The sequence below is a fragment of the Salarias fasciatus genome, chromosome 23, assembly GCF_902148845.1.
Source record: "Salarias fasciatus chromosome 23, fSalaFa1.1, whole genome shotgun sequence".
Lineage (NCBI taxonomy): Eukaryota > Metazoa > Chordata > Actinopteri > Blenniiformes > Blenniidae > Salarias > Salarias fasciatus.
Window position 1 is genome coordinate 38,969,210 of NC_043766.1, and position 16,582 is coordinate 38,985,791.

Consider the following 16,582-nt stretch of genomic DNA (forward strand, 5'->3'; position numbering starts at 1 on the left):
GCAGAAAGCTCAAACTGTCCAACAACAACAGGAAGGTGACAGGTGTGGAGGAAGAGCAGCCGTATCCTCATCATCCTCACAGATTTGATTCCTGTCCTCAGCTGCTGTGCAGAAATGATCTGAGTGGTCGATGTTACTGGGAGGTCGAGTGGAGCGGAGATGTTTCTATATCAGTGAGTTACAGAGGAATCAGCAGGAAAGGAAACACTGAGAAGTGTAGGTTTGGAAGGAATCATCAGTCCTGGAGTCTGGAGTGCTGGAAAGGAGGTTACTCTGTCTGGCACAATGACAGAAGAACATCCTCTTCCTCCTCCTCCTCCTCCTCCTCCTCCTCCTCCTCCTCCTCCTCCTCCTCCCCCCCCTCTGGTAGAGTAGCAGTGTATGTGGACTGTCCTGCTGGCTCTCTGTCCTTCTTCAGAGTCTCCTCTGACTCTCTGATCCTCCTCTACACCTTCAACACCACATTCACTCAACCTCTATGTGCTGGATTTAGACTCTCCTCTGGTTCTTCAGTGAGTCTGTGTCCTCTGTAGGAAGGACATCTCTGTCTCTGACAGCAGGGAGGAGGAGGAGCCTGTCAGAAGGTGGGAGGCGCCACCAGCGAGTGAAAACTGAGCTTCACACAACAACAAGCAGCTCCTGGTCACAGCACTGGGACGCTACACCCCCTGGTGGCCGCTAATGGTCTCTGCAACAGTGTTTCAGACTGGATCCACGAGTGAGAGTTTCTGCTTCCTCTGGAACAGTTTTCATTAAACTTCACTTAAAAGTCAAAGATCAAGATGCAGTTTCACTGTTCAATATTTTGGACATGAAAAAAATAAAATGGCTTCACTCGTGTGTTTCAAAGCTTTAAGAATATTTATATAAACTTGGGGTTAATTTTTCTATACACACATTTTTCAACTTGTACAACAACTTATGTCAAAGACACCTCGTGTTTACTATGAAAAACAATAAAACACCTAACTTTTTCAGAAAACTTTTTCAGAAACATAATTCTCTGAAACACATGTCAAATAAACACTGTGAAAAAGGTTTTGATTCTGTTCAAGAGTGATAACACTGGGGAAAAAATCCACAACACCTGATGTCAGAAGCCTTCAGACAATCTACAGACAGACATCAACAATGACATATCTTCCATAAGACACGTGCTGCATAACCAAGTGTGCACTTCTCCAGTCCCTCCTTGGAGAAAAACTTTTTAAGCGCAACACAACTGCCCGGACGGGGATTTCCGGTTCCGGGTCGGACATGGCAGCAGTGTAACAGCGCGGCTCCCCCGATAAAAGTTGAAAATACGCCCCAGAAACCACAAGCCGGAGGTAAATGAAACGCAGAGATTGAAGATAAAAACAGGGGCACGGATCATGTTAAGAAGTAGAACCAGAAGGCTGGCTGGAAATACTAAGAAACGTGGAAAGACGAATGACGAGAGAGCTAAGCTAACAGCTGAGTTAGCGTTCTCTGAGCCGGAGGACACAGAGGAGCTAATGGAGCTAACACCGGAAACTTCGCAAGTATACGGAAAAATGTCAGACTTGAAAGTTGTCCTGCAGGAAATACGAGAGTTCAGACGTGAGACAGCAGATGGTATTAACGGCATACGGGAAGATTTAAGGGTGGCAAACAGCAGAATCGACGAGGCAGAAAGGCGACTTGGGGAGACAGAGGAGCGTGTCCAGAGCGTTGAAGAGGTTACATGCGAGCTCATAAAACATCAGAGAAAGTTGGAAGAAAAGTTGATTGATCAAGAAGGGAGGGCCAGAAGAGACAACATTCGTCTTCATGGCATCAAAGAGGGAGCCGAGAGTGGAGCAGCGTCGATGTGTGCTTTTGTGGAAACATTGCTCCAAGAGAAGCTGGAGCTGCCTGCTGCATTTGAGCTAAGGGTGGAGCGAGCTCACCGGGCGCTCGGCCCTCGTCCCCCTGACGGTGCGCCACCAAGATCGATTGTCGCCAAATTCTCAAGTTATAAATGCAAAGAGGAAGTTGTCAAGAAAGCTTGGGAGAAGAAAGGTTTTCTCTTTGAAGAAAAACGAGTGTATGTCGATCACGACTATGCACCTGCAGTGATGAAAATGAGAAAGGAATATAATGAAGTGAAGAAAATACTCAAGGAGAGCAAGATCAAATTCCAGACACCGTTTCCTGCGAAGCTCCGGGTTTACTATGAAGGAGAGACGTGCCTTTATGAGTCTGCAGCAGAGGCGACCAGAGACATGGCTAACAGAGGATTTCAGGTGCATGTCATCAGTCCAGTGGAGGACCCACTGGAGAAGATACAACGTCGGATGTGGCAATCTACTCAGCACACAAACAGACAGGAGCGAAGGAAATCATCTGCGCTGGGCTACAAAGAGAGACTGCAGGCCTTCAGAAGACCTACGGAGGGGACACAAGATGTATAAGGTACCTCACACCTGCAAGAAACAAAATAAAACAAAATAAACAATAAATAACAGTAGCTCCTCTGGGAATAAGACTCTCCCTGCTAAGAAATTCACTGTAAGTTCAAAAAACAAGAAGACAAAGGGGGAAAAAAAAAAAAAAAAAAAAAAAACGGTGAGAAGAATTGGATTTTCAGTAAACAACAAGAATGGACAAAGAAGAATCTTCTTTTCTTAACTTCTAAGTCACCATCGGGGACTGAGTGCTTTTTCACTGACGGAACTAAAGGACAGGGCCGTGCACGGCCAGGAGGGCCCCTGGACATACAGGGATTATCCCTCAGAGCTTGGTGTAAGCTCGGATAGGGTTGAAATGCAAAAAACCCCAGTTTTGGAAATCATGCTTTTTGTTTATTATGGTTTATATTGTTTATGTTTTTGTTTACAGAGTTCGGGTGTTGTAGCATATGGGATGAAAAGGTGGTTGATTAAGAACGGAAGGTTAGTTCATGTCACTACAGAAGAACCAAATGAAAGTAGCCTCTTATAACGTTAATGGATTAAATAACCCAATTAAAAGGAACAAAATTATAAGTAAAATGAAGAAAGAGGGAGTAGATGTACTTCTCTTACAAGAGACTCATTTAACGTCAGGGGAACATCTGAAATTAAGGAGAAATGGTTATAATCAAGAATATTCATCATCTTATAAATCAGGTCGCAGGAGGGGGGTATCTATATTAATATCAAACAAAACCAGTTTTGAAATGTTAAAGATAGTTAAAGACAAAGAGGGAAGATACGTTCTGGTGACAGGTAGAATGGAGGGTGAAGTAGTCACTTTAATGAGTGTGTACGCCCCTCCTGGCGCAGATTGGGGATTCTTTACTCACCTACTGGATTTGGTAATGATGGAGGAAGAGGGGATGCTAATCATAGGAGGAGATCTCAATCAAAGGTTGAATCCACTTTTGGATTCGTCGGGAAAGCATCAGCAGGAAAGTGGTGTTGTCAAAAAACTTAGGAAAACAATTTCAGAACTGGGAATGGTGGACATCTGGAGGGAATTAAATCCAACTAAAAGGGACTATACCTATTTCTCGGCGTCACATTCTCTATATTCAAGAATTGACTATTTCATAACATTTTCGAGAGACGGGTACAAAATACAAAGTTGCGAAATTGGAATGAGGGACTTGTCAGATCATTGTCCAGTATATTTAAAAGTCATTATGGGGAATGAAAAGAAAAATACAGTTTGGAAACTGAATTCAAGTCTCCTCAATGGCCAAGCAAAAGAAGAAATTGAAAAGGAGATTTCTGAGTATGTGGAACAAAATGACAATGGCGAGGTTTCTCCCTCAATACTATGGGATGCGTGCAAGGCGGTAATGAGGGGGAAGTTAATCTCAAGGTCGGTAAATAAGAAAAAAAATAAAGAGAAAAGATTAAAAACATTACAACTGGACCTGAACAAATTGGAAAAAATACACAAAAACAATCTTGATAATAAGATCTTGAAGGAAATTAAAAAGAAACAAGCAGAGATCAGTGACATATTGTCACAAGAAATACAAAAGAAAATTATTTATATGAAACAAAGGAACTATGAAGCTGGGAGTAGGTCGGCTAAATTGCTAGCTTATAGACTCAAAAAACAACAAGCAATAAGATGTGTGTATAAAATAAAAGACCCACAAACAGATTTATTGATGCATAAAACAGAAGAGATTCATAAATGTTTTGAATCCTATTACACTAAGTTGTACTCCCAGATACATGATAGTGACGAATCCCAAATGGATGCATTTCTAAATGGCCTAAACCTGCCCCAAGTTGGAGAAGAACATAATAACCTACTTGTGTCTGAAATAACAACGGAAGAAATAAACACAGCAATCGCTAAACTTAAAAATAATAAAAGCCCTGGTGCTGATGGTTATACTTCAGAATGGTATAAAATGTTGAGGAAAATTTTGATTCCATTACTTCATAAAACATTTAATTACATATTAAAAGGGGGAGCAATTCCAGACTCCTGGAGAGAAGCCATTATCTCAGTGATTGCGAAAGATGGTAAAGATGCAACAATCTGTTCAAATTATAGACCAATAAGTGTGCTTAATGTAGATTATAGATTGTTTACCGCAATTCTAGCACGACGGATAGAAAAAATTCTACCAGAAATGATCAGTTTAGATCAAACAGGATTCATAAAACATAGGCAAACCAATGATAATATTCGGAGAACTCTACATATTATGAAGCATATTGAAATCAGGCAAATGAAAGCACTGATAATGGGAATGGATGCAGAAAAAGCATTTGATTCTGTAAAGTGGGAGTTCCTATTTAAAGTGATGAGGAGGTTTAACTTTCATGAAAGATGTATAAAAACCATCCAGACTTTATATACCAATCCTACAGCAAGAATTAAAGTTAATGGTAGCTTATCCAGCATCATCAAACTAGCGAGGGGTTGCAGGCAAGGATGCTCAGTCAGCCCCTTACTGTTTGCGATTTTTCTAGAGCCCTTAAGCCAGTGGATTAAACAAAATGACAATATTAAAGGGATTAAGCTGGGAGGTACGGAACAGAAAATAGCTATGTTTGCAGACGATGTTTTGATTTACTTGGAAAATCCTGATTCATCTTTGCCCACACTAATGGACTCCTTTACAGATTATGGCAAGCTGTCGGGGTATAAAGTTAATGTCGAAAAAACCCAAGTCATGACATTTAATTACGAACCAAATCAAAAATATAAGAGAGCTTTACAGTATTAATTGGAAGATGACATCTATGAAATATTTGGGTATTAACCAAACAAAAGATCTGGGGCAATTGAAGTCTTCTAATTATGATTCAATAATCCAAAAAATAAAAATAGACCTGGAAAAATGGAATTTAATGCCATATTTGAGTTTGGCAACAAGAGTGGAAATGATTAAGATGAATGCTCTTCCCCGACTGCTATACCTCTTTCAGAATCTTCCAATACCAATATCTGAAAAGGAGTTCAGAGAGTGGGACAAAATGATATCTAGGTTTATATGGCAAGGTGCAAGACCGAGAGTAAAGTATAGAACATTGCAACTGTCAAAACTGAAGGGTGGTCTCGCGTTGCCGTGTTTAAAAAGTTATTTTCAGGCAGCGCAATTGAGAGTCTTGCTGAATCTGTGTAATCCAGAGTACTCTGCAAAATGGAAAGATATAGAAGAAGGGCTCATGGAGGGGCTCCCAATTCAGGCAATTATATTTGATAGGAATTTAAGTTTTTTACTGAAACAGGAAATCAATCCGTGGTTGAGGACATCTGTGGAAATTTGGAACGGGACCCTTAGGAAATATAATTTGACAAACTACAGTAGATTTCTGAGATGGATTGCTTATGATTTAGATTTTACACCTAATAAGATGGATAATACGTTCAAATTGTGGGAAACGGGGCCAAAAATGCACTGGGAAGTTATAAAGACCAAATCTGTTTTGAGTTTCCAGGAAATGAAGGATACATATAAGTTGCAAAATAAGGACTTTCATAGATACTTGCAGTTGCGACATTATTTAGAGCAAGAGATCAAAAGAGTTAATTTAATTTCTCCCTGGCCTGATTTGATAAAAATCATAAAGGATGCACATGGATCACAGATTCAGAAAGCAATCTCAAAACTATATAACATATTAGAGAGTTTAAAAGCCGACAACACAGAGTAGGTTAAAAAAAGATGGGAAAGAGAATCAAATATTAGAATGACTATAGAGGATTGGGAAGAAATAAATCAGTACCAGTGGAGAACCACCAATTCTAACTTTTGGAGGGAATACGGTTGGAAGAATACAATAAGGTTTTTTGTAACCCCTGCACAGAGAAAATATGCAGACCGTAAGTGTTGGAGATCCTGTGGTGCAGTGGAGGCAGATCACTTCCACATCTTCTGGGGGTGCTCCCCAATCATCCAATATTGGATAGAAATAAATAAAGTTATAGCAACAGTTCTGAAAACAAAGGTTCCAAATAATTTTGAAACTATGTATTTGGGGAAATTAGAAAATTTAATTTTAAAAAGGAGGGAAGATTATAAATTATTAAGAATTATGTTACTGGCGAGTAAAAAAGCAGTTACCAGGAAATGGGGAACTGATCAAGCACCAAAGGTGGATGAATGGATGGATATAATGTTAAAAATTTATAATATGGAGAAGCTCACGGCATCAATTAGATTAGAAGTAGATGAATTTAGTAAAGTATGGAGTAGCTGGTTGATGTATATTAAGAAACAGAGGTCCGATTTTATTTAGGAGTTACCAAATTATTAGAAGAGGGGGGATAAGATTTAAATTGGGTTTTTTTTTTCTCTTTAATAAGGAAGGTCTACAAATAAGAAGAAAAGGAATTATTTACCTACACCCCGGATTAAAACCACGGACCATTATTGTTTGACGAGGTATATGTGTATGTATGGATGTGTGTGTATGAATATATACGTGTAAATGGGCATTTATATGTATAGGTATGAATGTGAGTATGTATAGGTTTGTATATGTATACATATGTACGTGTCTACAGGTATGTGTATATATAGGTGTATGTAGGTGTAGATGTATGGGTGTGAGTGTATGATTGTGTACACGTGTGATTGTGAGAGTGCACGTGTATATATATCTTTGTAGGTATGACTGTATGTATCCATACACATATACAATCTTCTTCTTTTTTTTTTTTTTTTTTTTGCGTTATTTCTTTTTGTTTGTTATTTTATTTTATTTTATTTTATTTCATTCCTTGAGTATGGTAAGAGATGTTTGAACTTAAAGAATATATGATCTCTTGACCAAATGAGCATACAGTAACTTGTTGCCTTTAAGAGATTATATAATTGTGGGAAAAACAATAAAAATATAAATTAAAAAAAAAAAAAAAAACAACTGCCCGGACCTGCAGTCTTGTACATTTTCCTCACCCTCATGTACACTGTACTTTCGTTTTATTTTGAGCTTCTCTGCCAAAGAATCGTTAATGTAAATGGAAGGGTGGAATGGGTTGGCCAGGTCTCGGAATGACTGGGACACTCGGTTGAAGACTCCAAGCATTGTGAGGTCAATCCTCAGGATCTCTTTCACGATGAGCTGCAGGACTTCTGGTGGAAGGAACGGCCTGTCCTGGAGGTTGTGGCTGAGAGGGACAGTCGGAGAGGCAGATTCAGCTTGTCCTGCAGGGCTGGAGAGAGACGAGACATTTGCGTCCATCTTCATAAACACAAAATATGAGCAAATAATGTATGGACACAGTATACAATATCTTTCAGGCATAGATATCTCCAGGAGCTTTGCACACCACCACCTTCTGATAGAGAGCATGTCCACCTGTTAAGTTAGCTTAAGCTTTAAATGCACGGTGTTTTACCTTGTTACAAATACATGTTATAATGCAGCACAGTCATTGATGTCGACTATGTTGTAATCTCCTCCAGCAACCTGCAAAAAAAGTTAGGTGTATGGCCCATTGGTCCATGGTAATGATCAAAACTGTAAGTTACATATCCAACTGAGTTGAAAGAACTTGTCTCACTGAAATCAAATGGTATGTGCAGTGTTGTATACAATGCATACTGAAATTTTAAAAAAAAGTGTGTTAGTGGTTCAGTCAACAGTCATAATTTCTGAATATACTGCAGCTCACCATCAGCAAAAAAACCCCACAGCTGCTGCTCATATGCCGGTGAGGTGCGCCCTGGGGGGGTAAAAGGACATTGTAATCAAATCAAGCAAGAATGTTTGTCTGTGTTTATACTACTTTACTAAATGCAAAGAATTGTATGCCAGCTGCAAGTTTTACCTCGTCAGCCGAGAAAGGTGTCCTCCATGGTCCTTTGGAAATGAAATTTGCCAGGTTACTGAAAAGGTTTGGAAGATGCGTAAGTTGCAATTCCTGTATTTAAATTGTCATATGAACCTGGAGCTGGCTGCAGTGGTCTTTCGGCAGGCAGCTGACCCGGGGGGTATTGCACAAAACCAGGATAACTGTTGTTATCCTGTGGCGATCTTGTGGTGATCCTGGACGAAGTTAGCCTCAAGTTGATTGCACAAAAGCTGGCCAAGTTTATCCCGGACCAGTCACCATAGTGATTTATTCTCTGAAGCTAACCTGCTCCACAGCAGGCTAACTACCAGGATCAGATTAAACTGCTGTCAACAATGTGAAAAATGGGCGTGGTTCACAGCATTTCCTGGATTTTTCTACACATTACATCATTTAATCCTCCTGCAGCCAAATCTTACTACTGTAGTCATTGCATTTGCAGGGTCTGGTTGACTTTATTATTATTTTGTTGCACAGATTATATGAAGACCAACATAACTTTCAACACAGACATTTCAGAATCCTTTCTTTATTAATACAAGTCCTACAATAAAAGGTTCACGATTATTGTAAAGACAGTGGAAAAAAAAAAAACCTTAATGAAATTGGTACTAAACCACACTGGTGTAAAAAATAAAGAATAAGAAATAAAATTAAAAAAAACCCTGAAGCTACACAATGAGTAAAATGGGAAACAAAGGAAAAATAAATGTCTCACACCACTGAAATGGACGACAATATAACAGACAGCATCATTTTGTCTTAACTGTCTCCTGAAAATAGGAAAATCGTCCTATTTCAGGACTCCAGCTTTAGGAGTGAAAGGGTCCCACATCATTCTGACTCCACTTTTTTAACGGCTAAAATCATACAGAAATTCATTCTCAGAAGAAACAAATTTATCACTTCATTTGATAATTGCTCTTTGGGCTGCACTTCAGTAACTTACCAGAGTGCAGAATATTTTTATGTCTGGTTTTCACCTGCTGCAGGTTCTTTTCTGTCTGGACAGGTTTGTTCTTCATGACAGATGAGGGATGAAACAGAACACAGCATGAGGACAATTGATTCAATTAGATAACACGGACACAGAGTTGAAATTTTCTTAAATAAATATCCTAAATATTGGCAAAATGCTGTTTCCCCTGTGTATTTCCTGTATTTTATTATTATCACTTTTGTATGATCATAATCATGGATCATATGCAGAATTAGGCCATTTTTAGTGTCTGATCTGAGCGTCACTATTTCACTTTAATAAAGCTGCGGCCTGCATGCAGTACTCGTCCTCACCATTGAAGCGTGGGGGCGCTATGCCTTAAACGTCACTGAAAGCAGACGTACAGGCTGTAATATATGGAGTGAAATTAATGGACGTGTTTTGTGTAAAGTCCTTGCTCTGGGGCACCCCCCTGTTTAAGTGAGCCCCCCCCGACAGCCGCGGTATAGTCCGCACACTGCTGCTCATCCTGTGTGAAGTAAGACGCTCGTCCTTGTTCCATTTTCAATCTGTGATTCTGTGATCGATCTCGTGGTCTTCTGAAGAACGCCGTGAACGCGCACTTATCCTGATGCTCCACACCTGGCTTGAGTAAGCCGCGTCTTTTCATCCTGGCTTGGCAAACGTGCAACCGATTAATCCGAGAAAACACCGACTAGGCTGACTCAAGCCGCGCATTTTCATTTATCCTGGATGTATTTATCCGACTTTTGTGCAATACCCCCCTGGTGCTGGCTGAGGGTGGCAGGTGCTGAGATGTGTCTGCAGTTTGTTTTCTTACAAAACAGCAGACTGCAGGCACAGCAGTGGTAGTGGAATTCTTTTTTACATCCCAGTCTGCATGTCGACTCTACTAGATCTGAAAGAACAAAGACACACACACAAAAAAATGGCTTTAACATCTAGTACCAACACTTGTTTTCTTGACCACTGTTTGAATAATAATAATAAAAGGTGACTATTCTACAGCAAATGAGTAAACATACCTCCATGCTGTACCACTGTTGTAAGATGAGACTGTAGATGTGTCTCCACTTTTGAATAATCACCCTTATAAAGAGGGCAAACGGGGCAGTGAAGAAGTTTGCATCCATCCTCTTGGCACCTTGTTCCTTTGGGCCTCTGGCTGCTTAACAACACTGACAGATGTAACGTTGTACGCTGTACATAACAGACATATGGAATCAATTGGTCAGTCTCAATTTAGACATCTTCACCCTTCCAATGCTGTATTGATATCATATTTGTAGTCATTACAGTCACTCAAAGTACTTGCACACTACATGTCTACATACACACCCATTGATACACACCGTGTTTTAATTAACTCTGTCAGTATTGCATGACTGTTTTGAAAAAAAATCCACAAAACCTTTATCTACATAAAATACAGTAATGACATCTGAATTAACAACACACTGTGGTAATAGGCCTTAAAGTCATCGCTGCAAACTTTAGCTCAGTGTTTCTCAATCCTACACACCTGATTCAAATGATCACGTTATGATCAGGCTTCTGTGGAGGCTTGATGGATGAGCTGGTTATCTGAATAATGCATCCTGCAGCACCCGGCCGGGGTTTATTCTCTATAGTGGCCGGCTTGCACCACATTATCCCTGACTAAAACAATGACATCCTAATTAAAGCCCACTTGGTTATGGGCAGTGCTTTGAGTGAACAAATAAGTGCCGGTACACCCCCTTACTCGACTGTGAACAGGTAAAATAGCCAGTGGGGAACACATATCATTACGAATTAAATGAATAAAATGCCATTCTTTACTCGGTTGCGGTGTTTGGACCAGAGCCAGACCGCATCCAGTGTGAGCCCGGCGTTATGAGCTCATGTGAAGTCCCGGTACGCGATAAAAAGTCCCGGTACGCCAGTGAGTAAAACTGAGAAATGAAGGCACTGGTTACAGGCCTAACGTTACAAGTCTTTGCTGCAAACTTTAGCTGATAATGACTAATAGCCGCGCCGCTCATGGGCCGACCAACATTAGCATTAGCTGCTCCTGAGCTTGTCGCCTGTATGAACATCATATTAGGATACAATAAAGACAACACAAGAGGGACACAGTGACATGTTGTCAAATCATAAACAACAAAATTAACTTACTGACATAACCTCTTATTTGGTAATCTTCTCTCCAGGAGGAAAAAGCCAGGGCGAAACATGGTTTCAGTACTTCTTTTTCCACTGCTAATTTCCAGCAGACTAGGTGCCTCACGGCACATTGCTGCCTCTCTTGGTGAAGTCCAATATTGCAGCAACGAAAAACTTTATGATTGGTCCATGAAACTCAACCAGGAACGCCCATGGGCATTCCTGGTTGAGTGACGGGAACGCCCAGGCCGCAGCCAGACCCTTCTCGAAACACTCACCTGTTTCAGCTCAGGTTTACAAAAACACAAGCTCCGTGGTGGTGTAGACGAGCCTGCTGGTACGGCAGCTTCTGCTTCTCCATCTCCTTCTCCTGAGGGTTTCAAACATGGCGTCGGTCTGACCGCAGCTCGCCCATCTGCACAAAGGAACTCATACATGCTTACAACATATCAAGAGCAGCGATCGCCCACCTCAAAAGTCTTCACTTCCTCACCGTCCTCATCCTCTCCATCATGGCAGCTCTGAGGGGAAAAACACACCGACTGAGATGAGCTGTCCTCATCACAGTCCTCTGTCTCTTTAAATACAGCAGTCTTGGCGTCTTGCTGCAGGCTGTCTTCATCCAGTTTGCAATCCATCTGGACTATTTACTAAAAGCTTTGAAAAAGAGAGTTTATTGGGTTTGTGAGGGAGTTGCCTCCATGACGTGAGGCATCTGAATGTATCTTATGCCAGATTCTGCCAGATCCACCATCTCCTCCAGAGACTTCTCCAGGTTTGGGACCAGTGGACACACTTCCTCAACTTGTCCTGGAAGACCCAAAGCTGGCCAGAGGAGAAGCAAATGAAACCAGTCCAGTGGACCGGTTAACGAGGACTTTGGGAAGATGAGCTGGTTACTCATCTCGCTCTTGTTGTATGTCTGAAGTATCGATCCATGTACAAGACTTTACAGCCTGAGGCAACACTCCTGCCTTCAACAGTTCACAGCTCAAAAAGCTAAAGTAGCTCAAATCACCATTCCATCCCAACATGCCACCCAACCACAGACAGAAACAGATCAAACTGTGATATATGATCATATAATATCAGAGCTGTAAGTTCAATCAATTCCACAGAAAGTGTTGGTAAACAGAGAAAAACCACTGACCATACAGCCGGACGCTGTCTGCACACACAGTCAAACATCCAGTTACTTCTCAACACTGCTGGGACCCGGGTCATTGTTTACTGGTCTGGGTGTCCGGGGGTCTTGACTACGAAGCTTAATGAACATCCCAGCAGAGGTCTCTGTGTTCTGGATGGACTTCCTGGAATGCAGTGTTACCAAACACATTATGAACTCAATAATTCCACTCAGGCTTCTCCCATGGTGATCGGGGAGCAGACACATAGATGGAGTCAGCAGCTTCTGACCAATCACAGCCATGGAGAAATCCTGAAGAGCAACGTCATTTACTGTGGAGGTCCAGATGATCATTCTGCATAAATAGAAATTCTGCAACATCTCCAGACAGCAAATCAGCTGTTCTGCTTCAGGAATCTGGAAACGGAAGGTAACAGAGCTTCAGAAAGTTGTAAAATAATCAAGTGGTGGAAGCCTTCCTCAGAGGTTTGGATCCATTCTGACATGAGAACCTGTCACAGATCAGCAGATCGGTCCTGTTCTCCTGACCCAGAGGAGCTCTGCTGGACTGAGGTCTGGGCCTGCAGAGCTCCATGGGGTCCAGAACTCAGCATCATGTTCTAGAAAGCAGTTGGAATGAGTCTCCAGCAGCATCGGTTTACCACTTTTACGTCTTAGATGACTTAAATAAAAGACTAAAATGTGTGGCTGTAAACTCTGACATTTCAGACCAAGGAGAACGTCTTCTGGTTTTCTGGGAAATCAAGCGTGAGATAAAGAATTATGGTCATATTTTATTTCCAGACTGTTGTTAAACTCCAAATGAATTTGAAATTACTGAATGTGCTGTGCAACCATTGTCTACATAAAATCTCAGCACTGGTCAAAAATTAAGGTCTTAAGATGAATGATCACAAAAACTTTTACACATAACAGAAAAGTTAACCAGAAAATGTTAATTCCTCTCCTTTTAAACGATTTACTTTTTGTACTTAAGTATTTTCTAAAGCAAATATTTATTTACTTTTACTTAAGTAACTTGTTGATTTGCCAACTTTTACTTTTATTGGAGTAGTATTTCACTTCTAGTATCTGTACTTTTACTCAAGTAATGAAATCGAGTACTTCGACCACCACTGGTTAGCATCATATTAGCATTGTATTGCTAGCATGTTAGCATCACATTAGCATTGTATTGATAGCATGTTAGCATCACATTAGCATTGTATTGATACCATGTTAGCATCATATTAGCATTGTATCGCTAGCATGTTAGCGTGATGATAGCATTGTATTGCTAGCATGTTAGCATCATATTAGCATTGTGTGGACATGGTTTCAGCATCATATCAGCTGTTATCTATCATTTAGTTAGCATTATGATGTTGATGCATGGTATTAGCAGCTTTCAGCTCCTTGTTGACTGAACAGCAAATCTAACTGAAGACAACAAGTAAAGGAGAGAAAGAGAGTTTGACTTGTCAGTGATCGACTTTTATTACTTTATGATGGAACATTTCAAGAAACACCACAACAATGAAACCACAACAAACACCAGATGGAACACAGAAGAAATCACATCTTTAGTGGAGCTAAACTCCTCCCACCTTCTGATAGGCTCCTCCCACCTTCTGATATGCCCCTCCCACCTTCTGATAGGCTCCTCCCACCTTCTGATATGCCCCTCCCACCTTCTGATAGGCTCCTCCTCCTCCCTGCTCTCAGATACAGAGACGTCCTTCCTACAGAGGACACAGACTCACTGAAGAACCAGGCCAGAGGTAGGGATATCCAAATCCAAATCCAGCATATAGAGGTTGAGTGAATGTGGTGTTGAAGGTGTAGAGGTGGATCAGAGAGTCAGAGGAGACTCTGAAGAAGGACAGAGAGCCAGCAGGACAGTCCACATACACTGCTACTCTACCAGAGGAGGAGGAGGAGGAGGAGGAGGAGGAGGAGGAGGAGAGGTCTGTTCCTCTCTTATTGTGCCAGACATAGTAACGTCCATCAGAGCACTCCAGACTCCAGGACTGATGATTCCTTCCAAACCTACACTCCTCACTGTCTCCTTTCCTTCTGATCATAACATCGACCACTCAGATCATTTCTACACAGCAGCTGAGGACAGACATTAAATCTGTGAGGATGATGAGGATACGGCTGCTTTTCCTCCACATGTGTCACCTTCCTGTTGTTGTTGGACAGTTTGAGGTTTCTGTTCATTGAGTTTTCATCCAGTTGAAGTTGAGAGAAATCTGATGGAGAGAAAAAGAGAAAAGTCCTGATGTGACACATGTGATGGATTTGTTGTTTGTGGATTTCCTGACATGTTGTTGATGGAGAGAAAGTTTGATGAGGACACTTTTTTGTCAGGCTTCTCTTGTCAGTAATGTTTGAATGAATCCAAAGCTTTGATTGAAAGACAAACTGACAGTGATGAGTCCAACTTACACTTCCTCACACCAGGTTTGAGCCTCTGCTGTCCAACATGGTCCACCCTGCAGGAAGAGAGACAGGAGAGAGAGAGAGAGAGAGAGAGAGAGAGAGAGAGAGAGAGAGAGAGAGAGAGAGAGAGAGAGAGACTTTACCACATAATTTATTAAAATCTATTTAATCATGTTCAGCAATACAAAAGACCACAATTCACAGCACCTAAAATCCCCTAAAAAACCTCTACTGAAGAACTGGAGGCCGGTGCCCTTGCTTTGCTCAGATTATAAGATTATGGTGAAGGTCTTAGCCAACAGGTTAAAAGATTGTTTAGATTCAGTAATTCATCACACCCAATAGTACTGCATTCCGGGTCATACAATTATGGACAACCTCTTTCTGCTCAGAGACCTCATTGACATTGCAAGGCTTAAAAGCTTAGACCTATTGTTGATCTCCATCGATCAAGAGAAGGCCTTCGACCGGGTGGATCACTCCTCTCTGTTTAGTGTTCTGGCAGCATTTGGTTTTCCGTAGAGGTTTGTGTCCCGCATTAGTCTACTGTACTCAAGAGCAGCAGTACTGGACACAGTACCCTCCCCCCACAGTGAAAGTGGGGGGAGGGTTAAGTCATCCGATTGAAGTCCAGAGAGGCATTCGGCAGGGCTGCCCACTGTCTGGCATGTTGTACACTTTGGCTATCGAGCCGTTACTCCACCAGTTGAGGAAAGGTCTCACAGGTTTTGCACTGGCAGATGACATCTTCTATCTGTCTGCCTACGCTGATGACTTGACTGTGTTCATCACGGATCCCGCAGATGTTCAAACTCTGCAGGAACAGCTGGATTATTATGAACACGCCTCTTCTGCCAAAGTCAACTGGAGTAAATGTGAGGGCCTGCTTCTTGGACGGTGGACTCAGCATACAGCACCCGCACTCCCAGCTGGACTACAGTGGAGTACTGAGGGAATGAAGTGCCTTGGGGTATACCTGGGGAGCGAGATCTTCCAGGGCAAGAACTGGGACGGTCTCAGGGAAAAAGTGAGCGCCTGAATGTCTCGGTGGACATGGGTCAAGCCCCAGCTGTCTTATAGGGGGAGGGCTCTGGTGATCAACAACCTGGCTGCCTCCACCTTGTGGCACTGCTTCACTGTGCTCCAACCTCCCACCACGGTGCTGCTGGACATTCAGAGACAGCTAGTGGATTTCTTCTGGGGGGGATTCCACTGGCTGAGGGCGGCAGTGCTGTAACTCCCAACCGAGGAAGGAGGCCAAGGTCTGGTGGACATCGCTAGTCAGGTGGCAGCCCTTCATCTATAAACAGTGACACGCTTCCTGTACGGTCAGAATCCGCTGTGGGAGAGGACCGCCTCGGTACTGCTGCGTGGAGTCGGAAGGCTCGGTTTTGATAAACACCTGTTCTTATTAGACCTTCAGAACATGGACACAACAGGGACCTCTGCCTTCTACCTGTCAGTACTGAGGGCGTGGAGGTCCTGACTGTGTCCAGAGACCAGCCATATGGACGGGGCGCAGAGGAGCCACTGTTTCACAACCCACTGGTCAGGAGCAGCCTGTTGGATTCTGCAGCTGTGGGGCGGACTTTCTTGGAGTCAAACGTGACCAAACTGGCCGATTTGAGGTCTGGCAGAGGCTGGAAGAG

General features: G+C 42.0%; 4 protein-coding genes across 4 annotated transcripts in view; 2 read left to right on the forward strand and 2 right to left on the reverse strand.

The window, feature by feature from the left end:
* Positions 1-16,582, reverse strand: part of LOC115382179 (NACHT, LRR and PYD domains-containing protein 3-like) — a 1,352,480-nt gene that overhangs the window by 1,324,741 nt on the left and 11,157 nt on the right. The window lies entirely within an intron of this gene.
* The window catches only part of LOC115382194 (NLR family CARD domain-containing protein 3-like), a gene marked incomplete at its 3' end in the record, with an annotated part of 1,416,821 nt that overhangs the window by 1,183,962 nt on the left and 216,277 nt on the right, over positions 1-16,582 (reverse strand).
* Positions 1-16,582, forward strand: part of LOC115382182 (NLR family CARD domain-containing protein 3-like) — a 103,650-nt gene that overhangs the window by 41,058 nt on the left and 46,010 nt on the right. The gene's annotated exons all lie outside the window — the stretch shown is intronic.
* Positions 33-2,566, forward strand: LOC115382242 (neoverrucotoxin subunit alpha-like; the record flags this gene model as incomplete). Its single annotated transcript, XM_030083957.1, has 1 exon — positions 33-2,566. A coding segment is annotated over one exon (501 nt), but the record flags the coding sequence as incomplete, so codon positions are not given.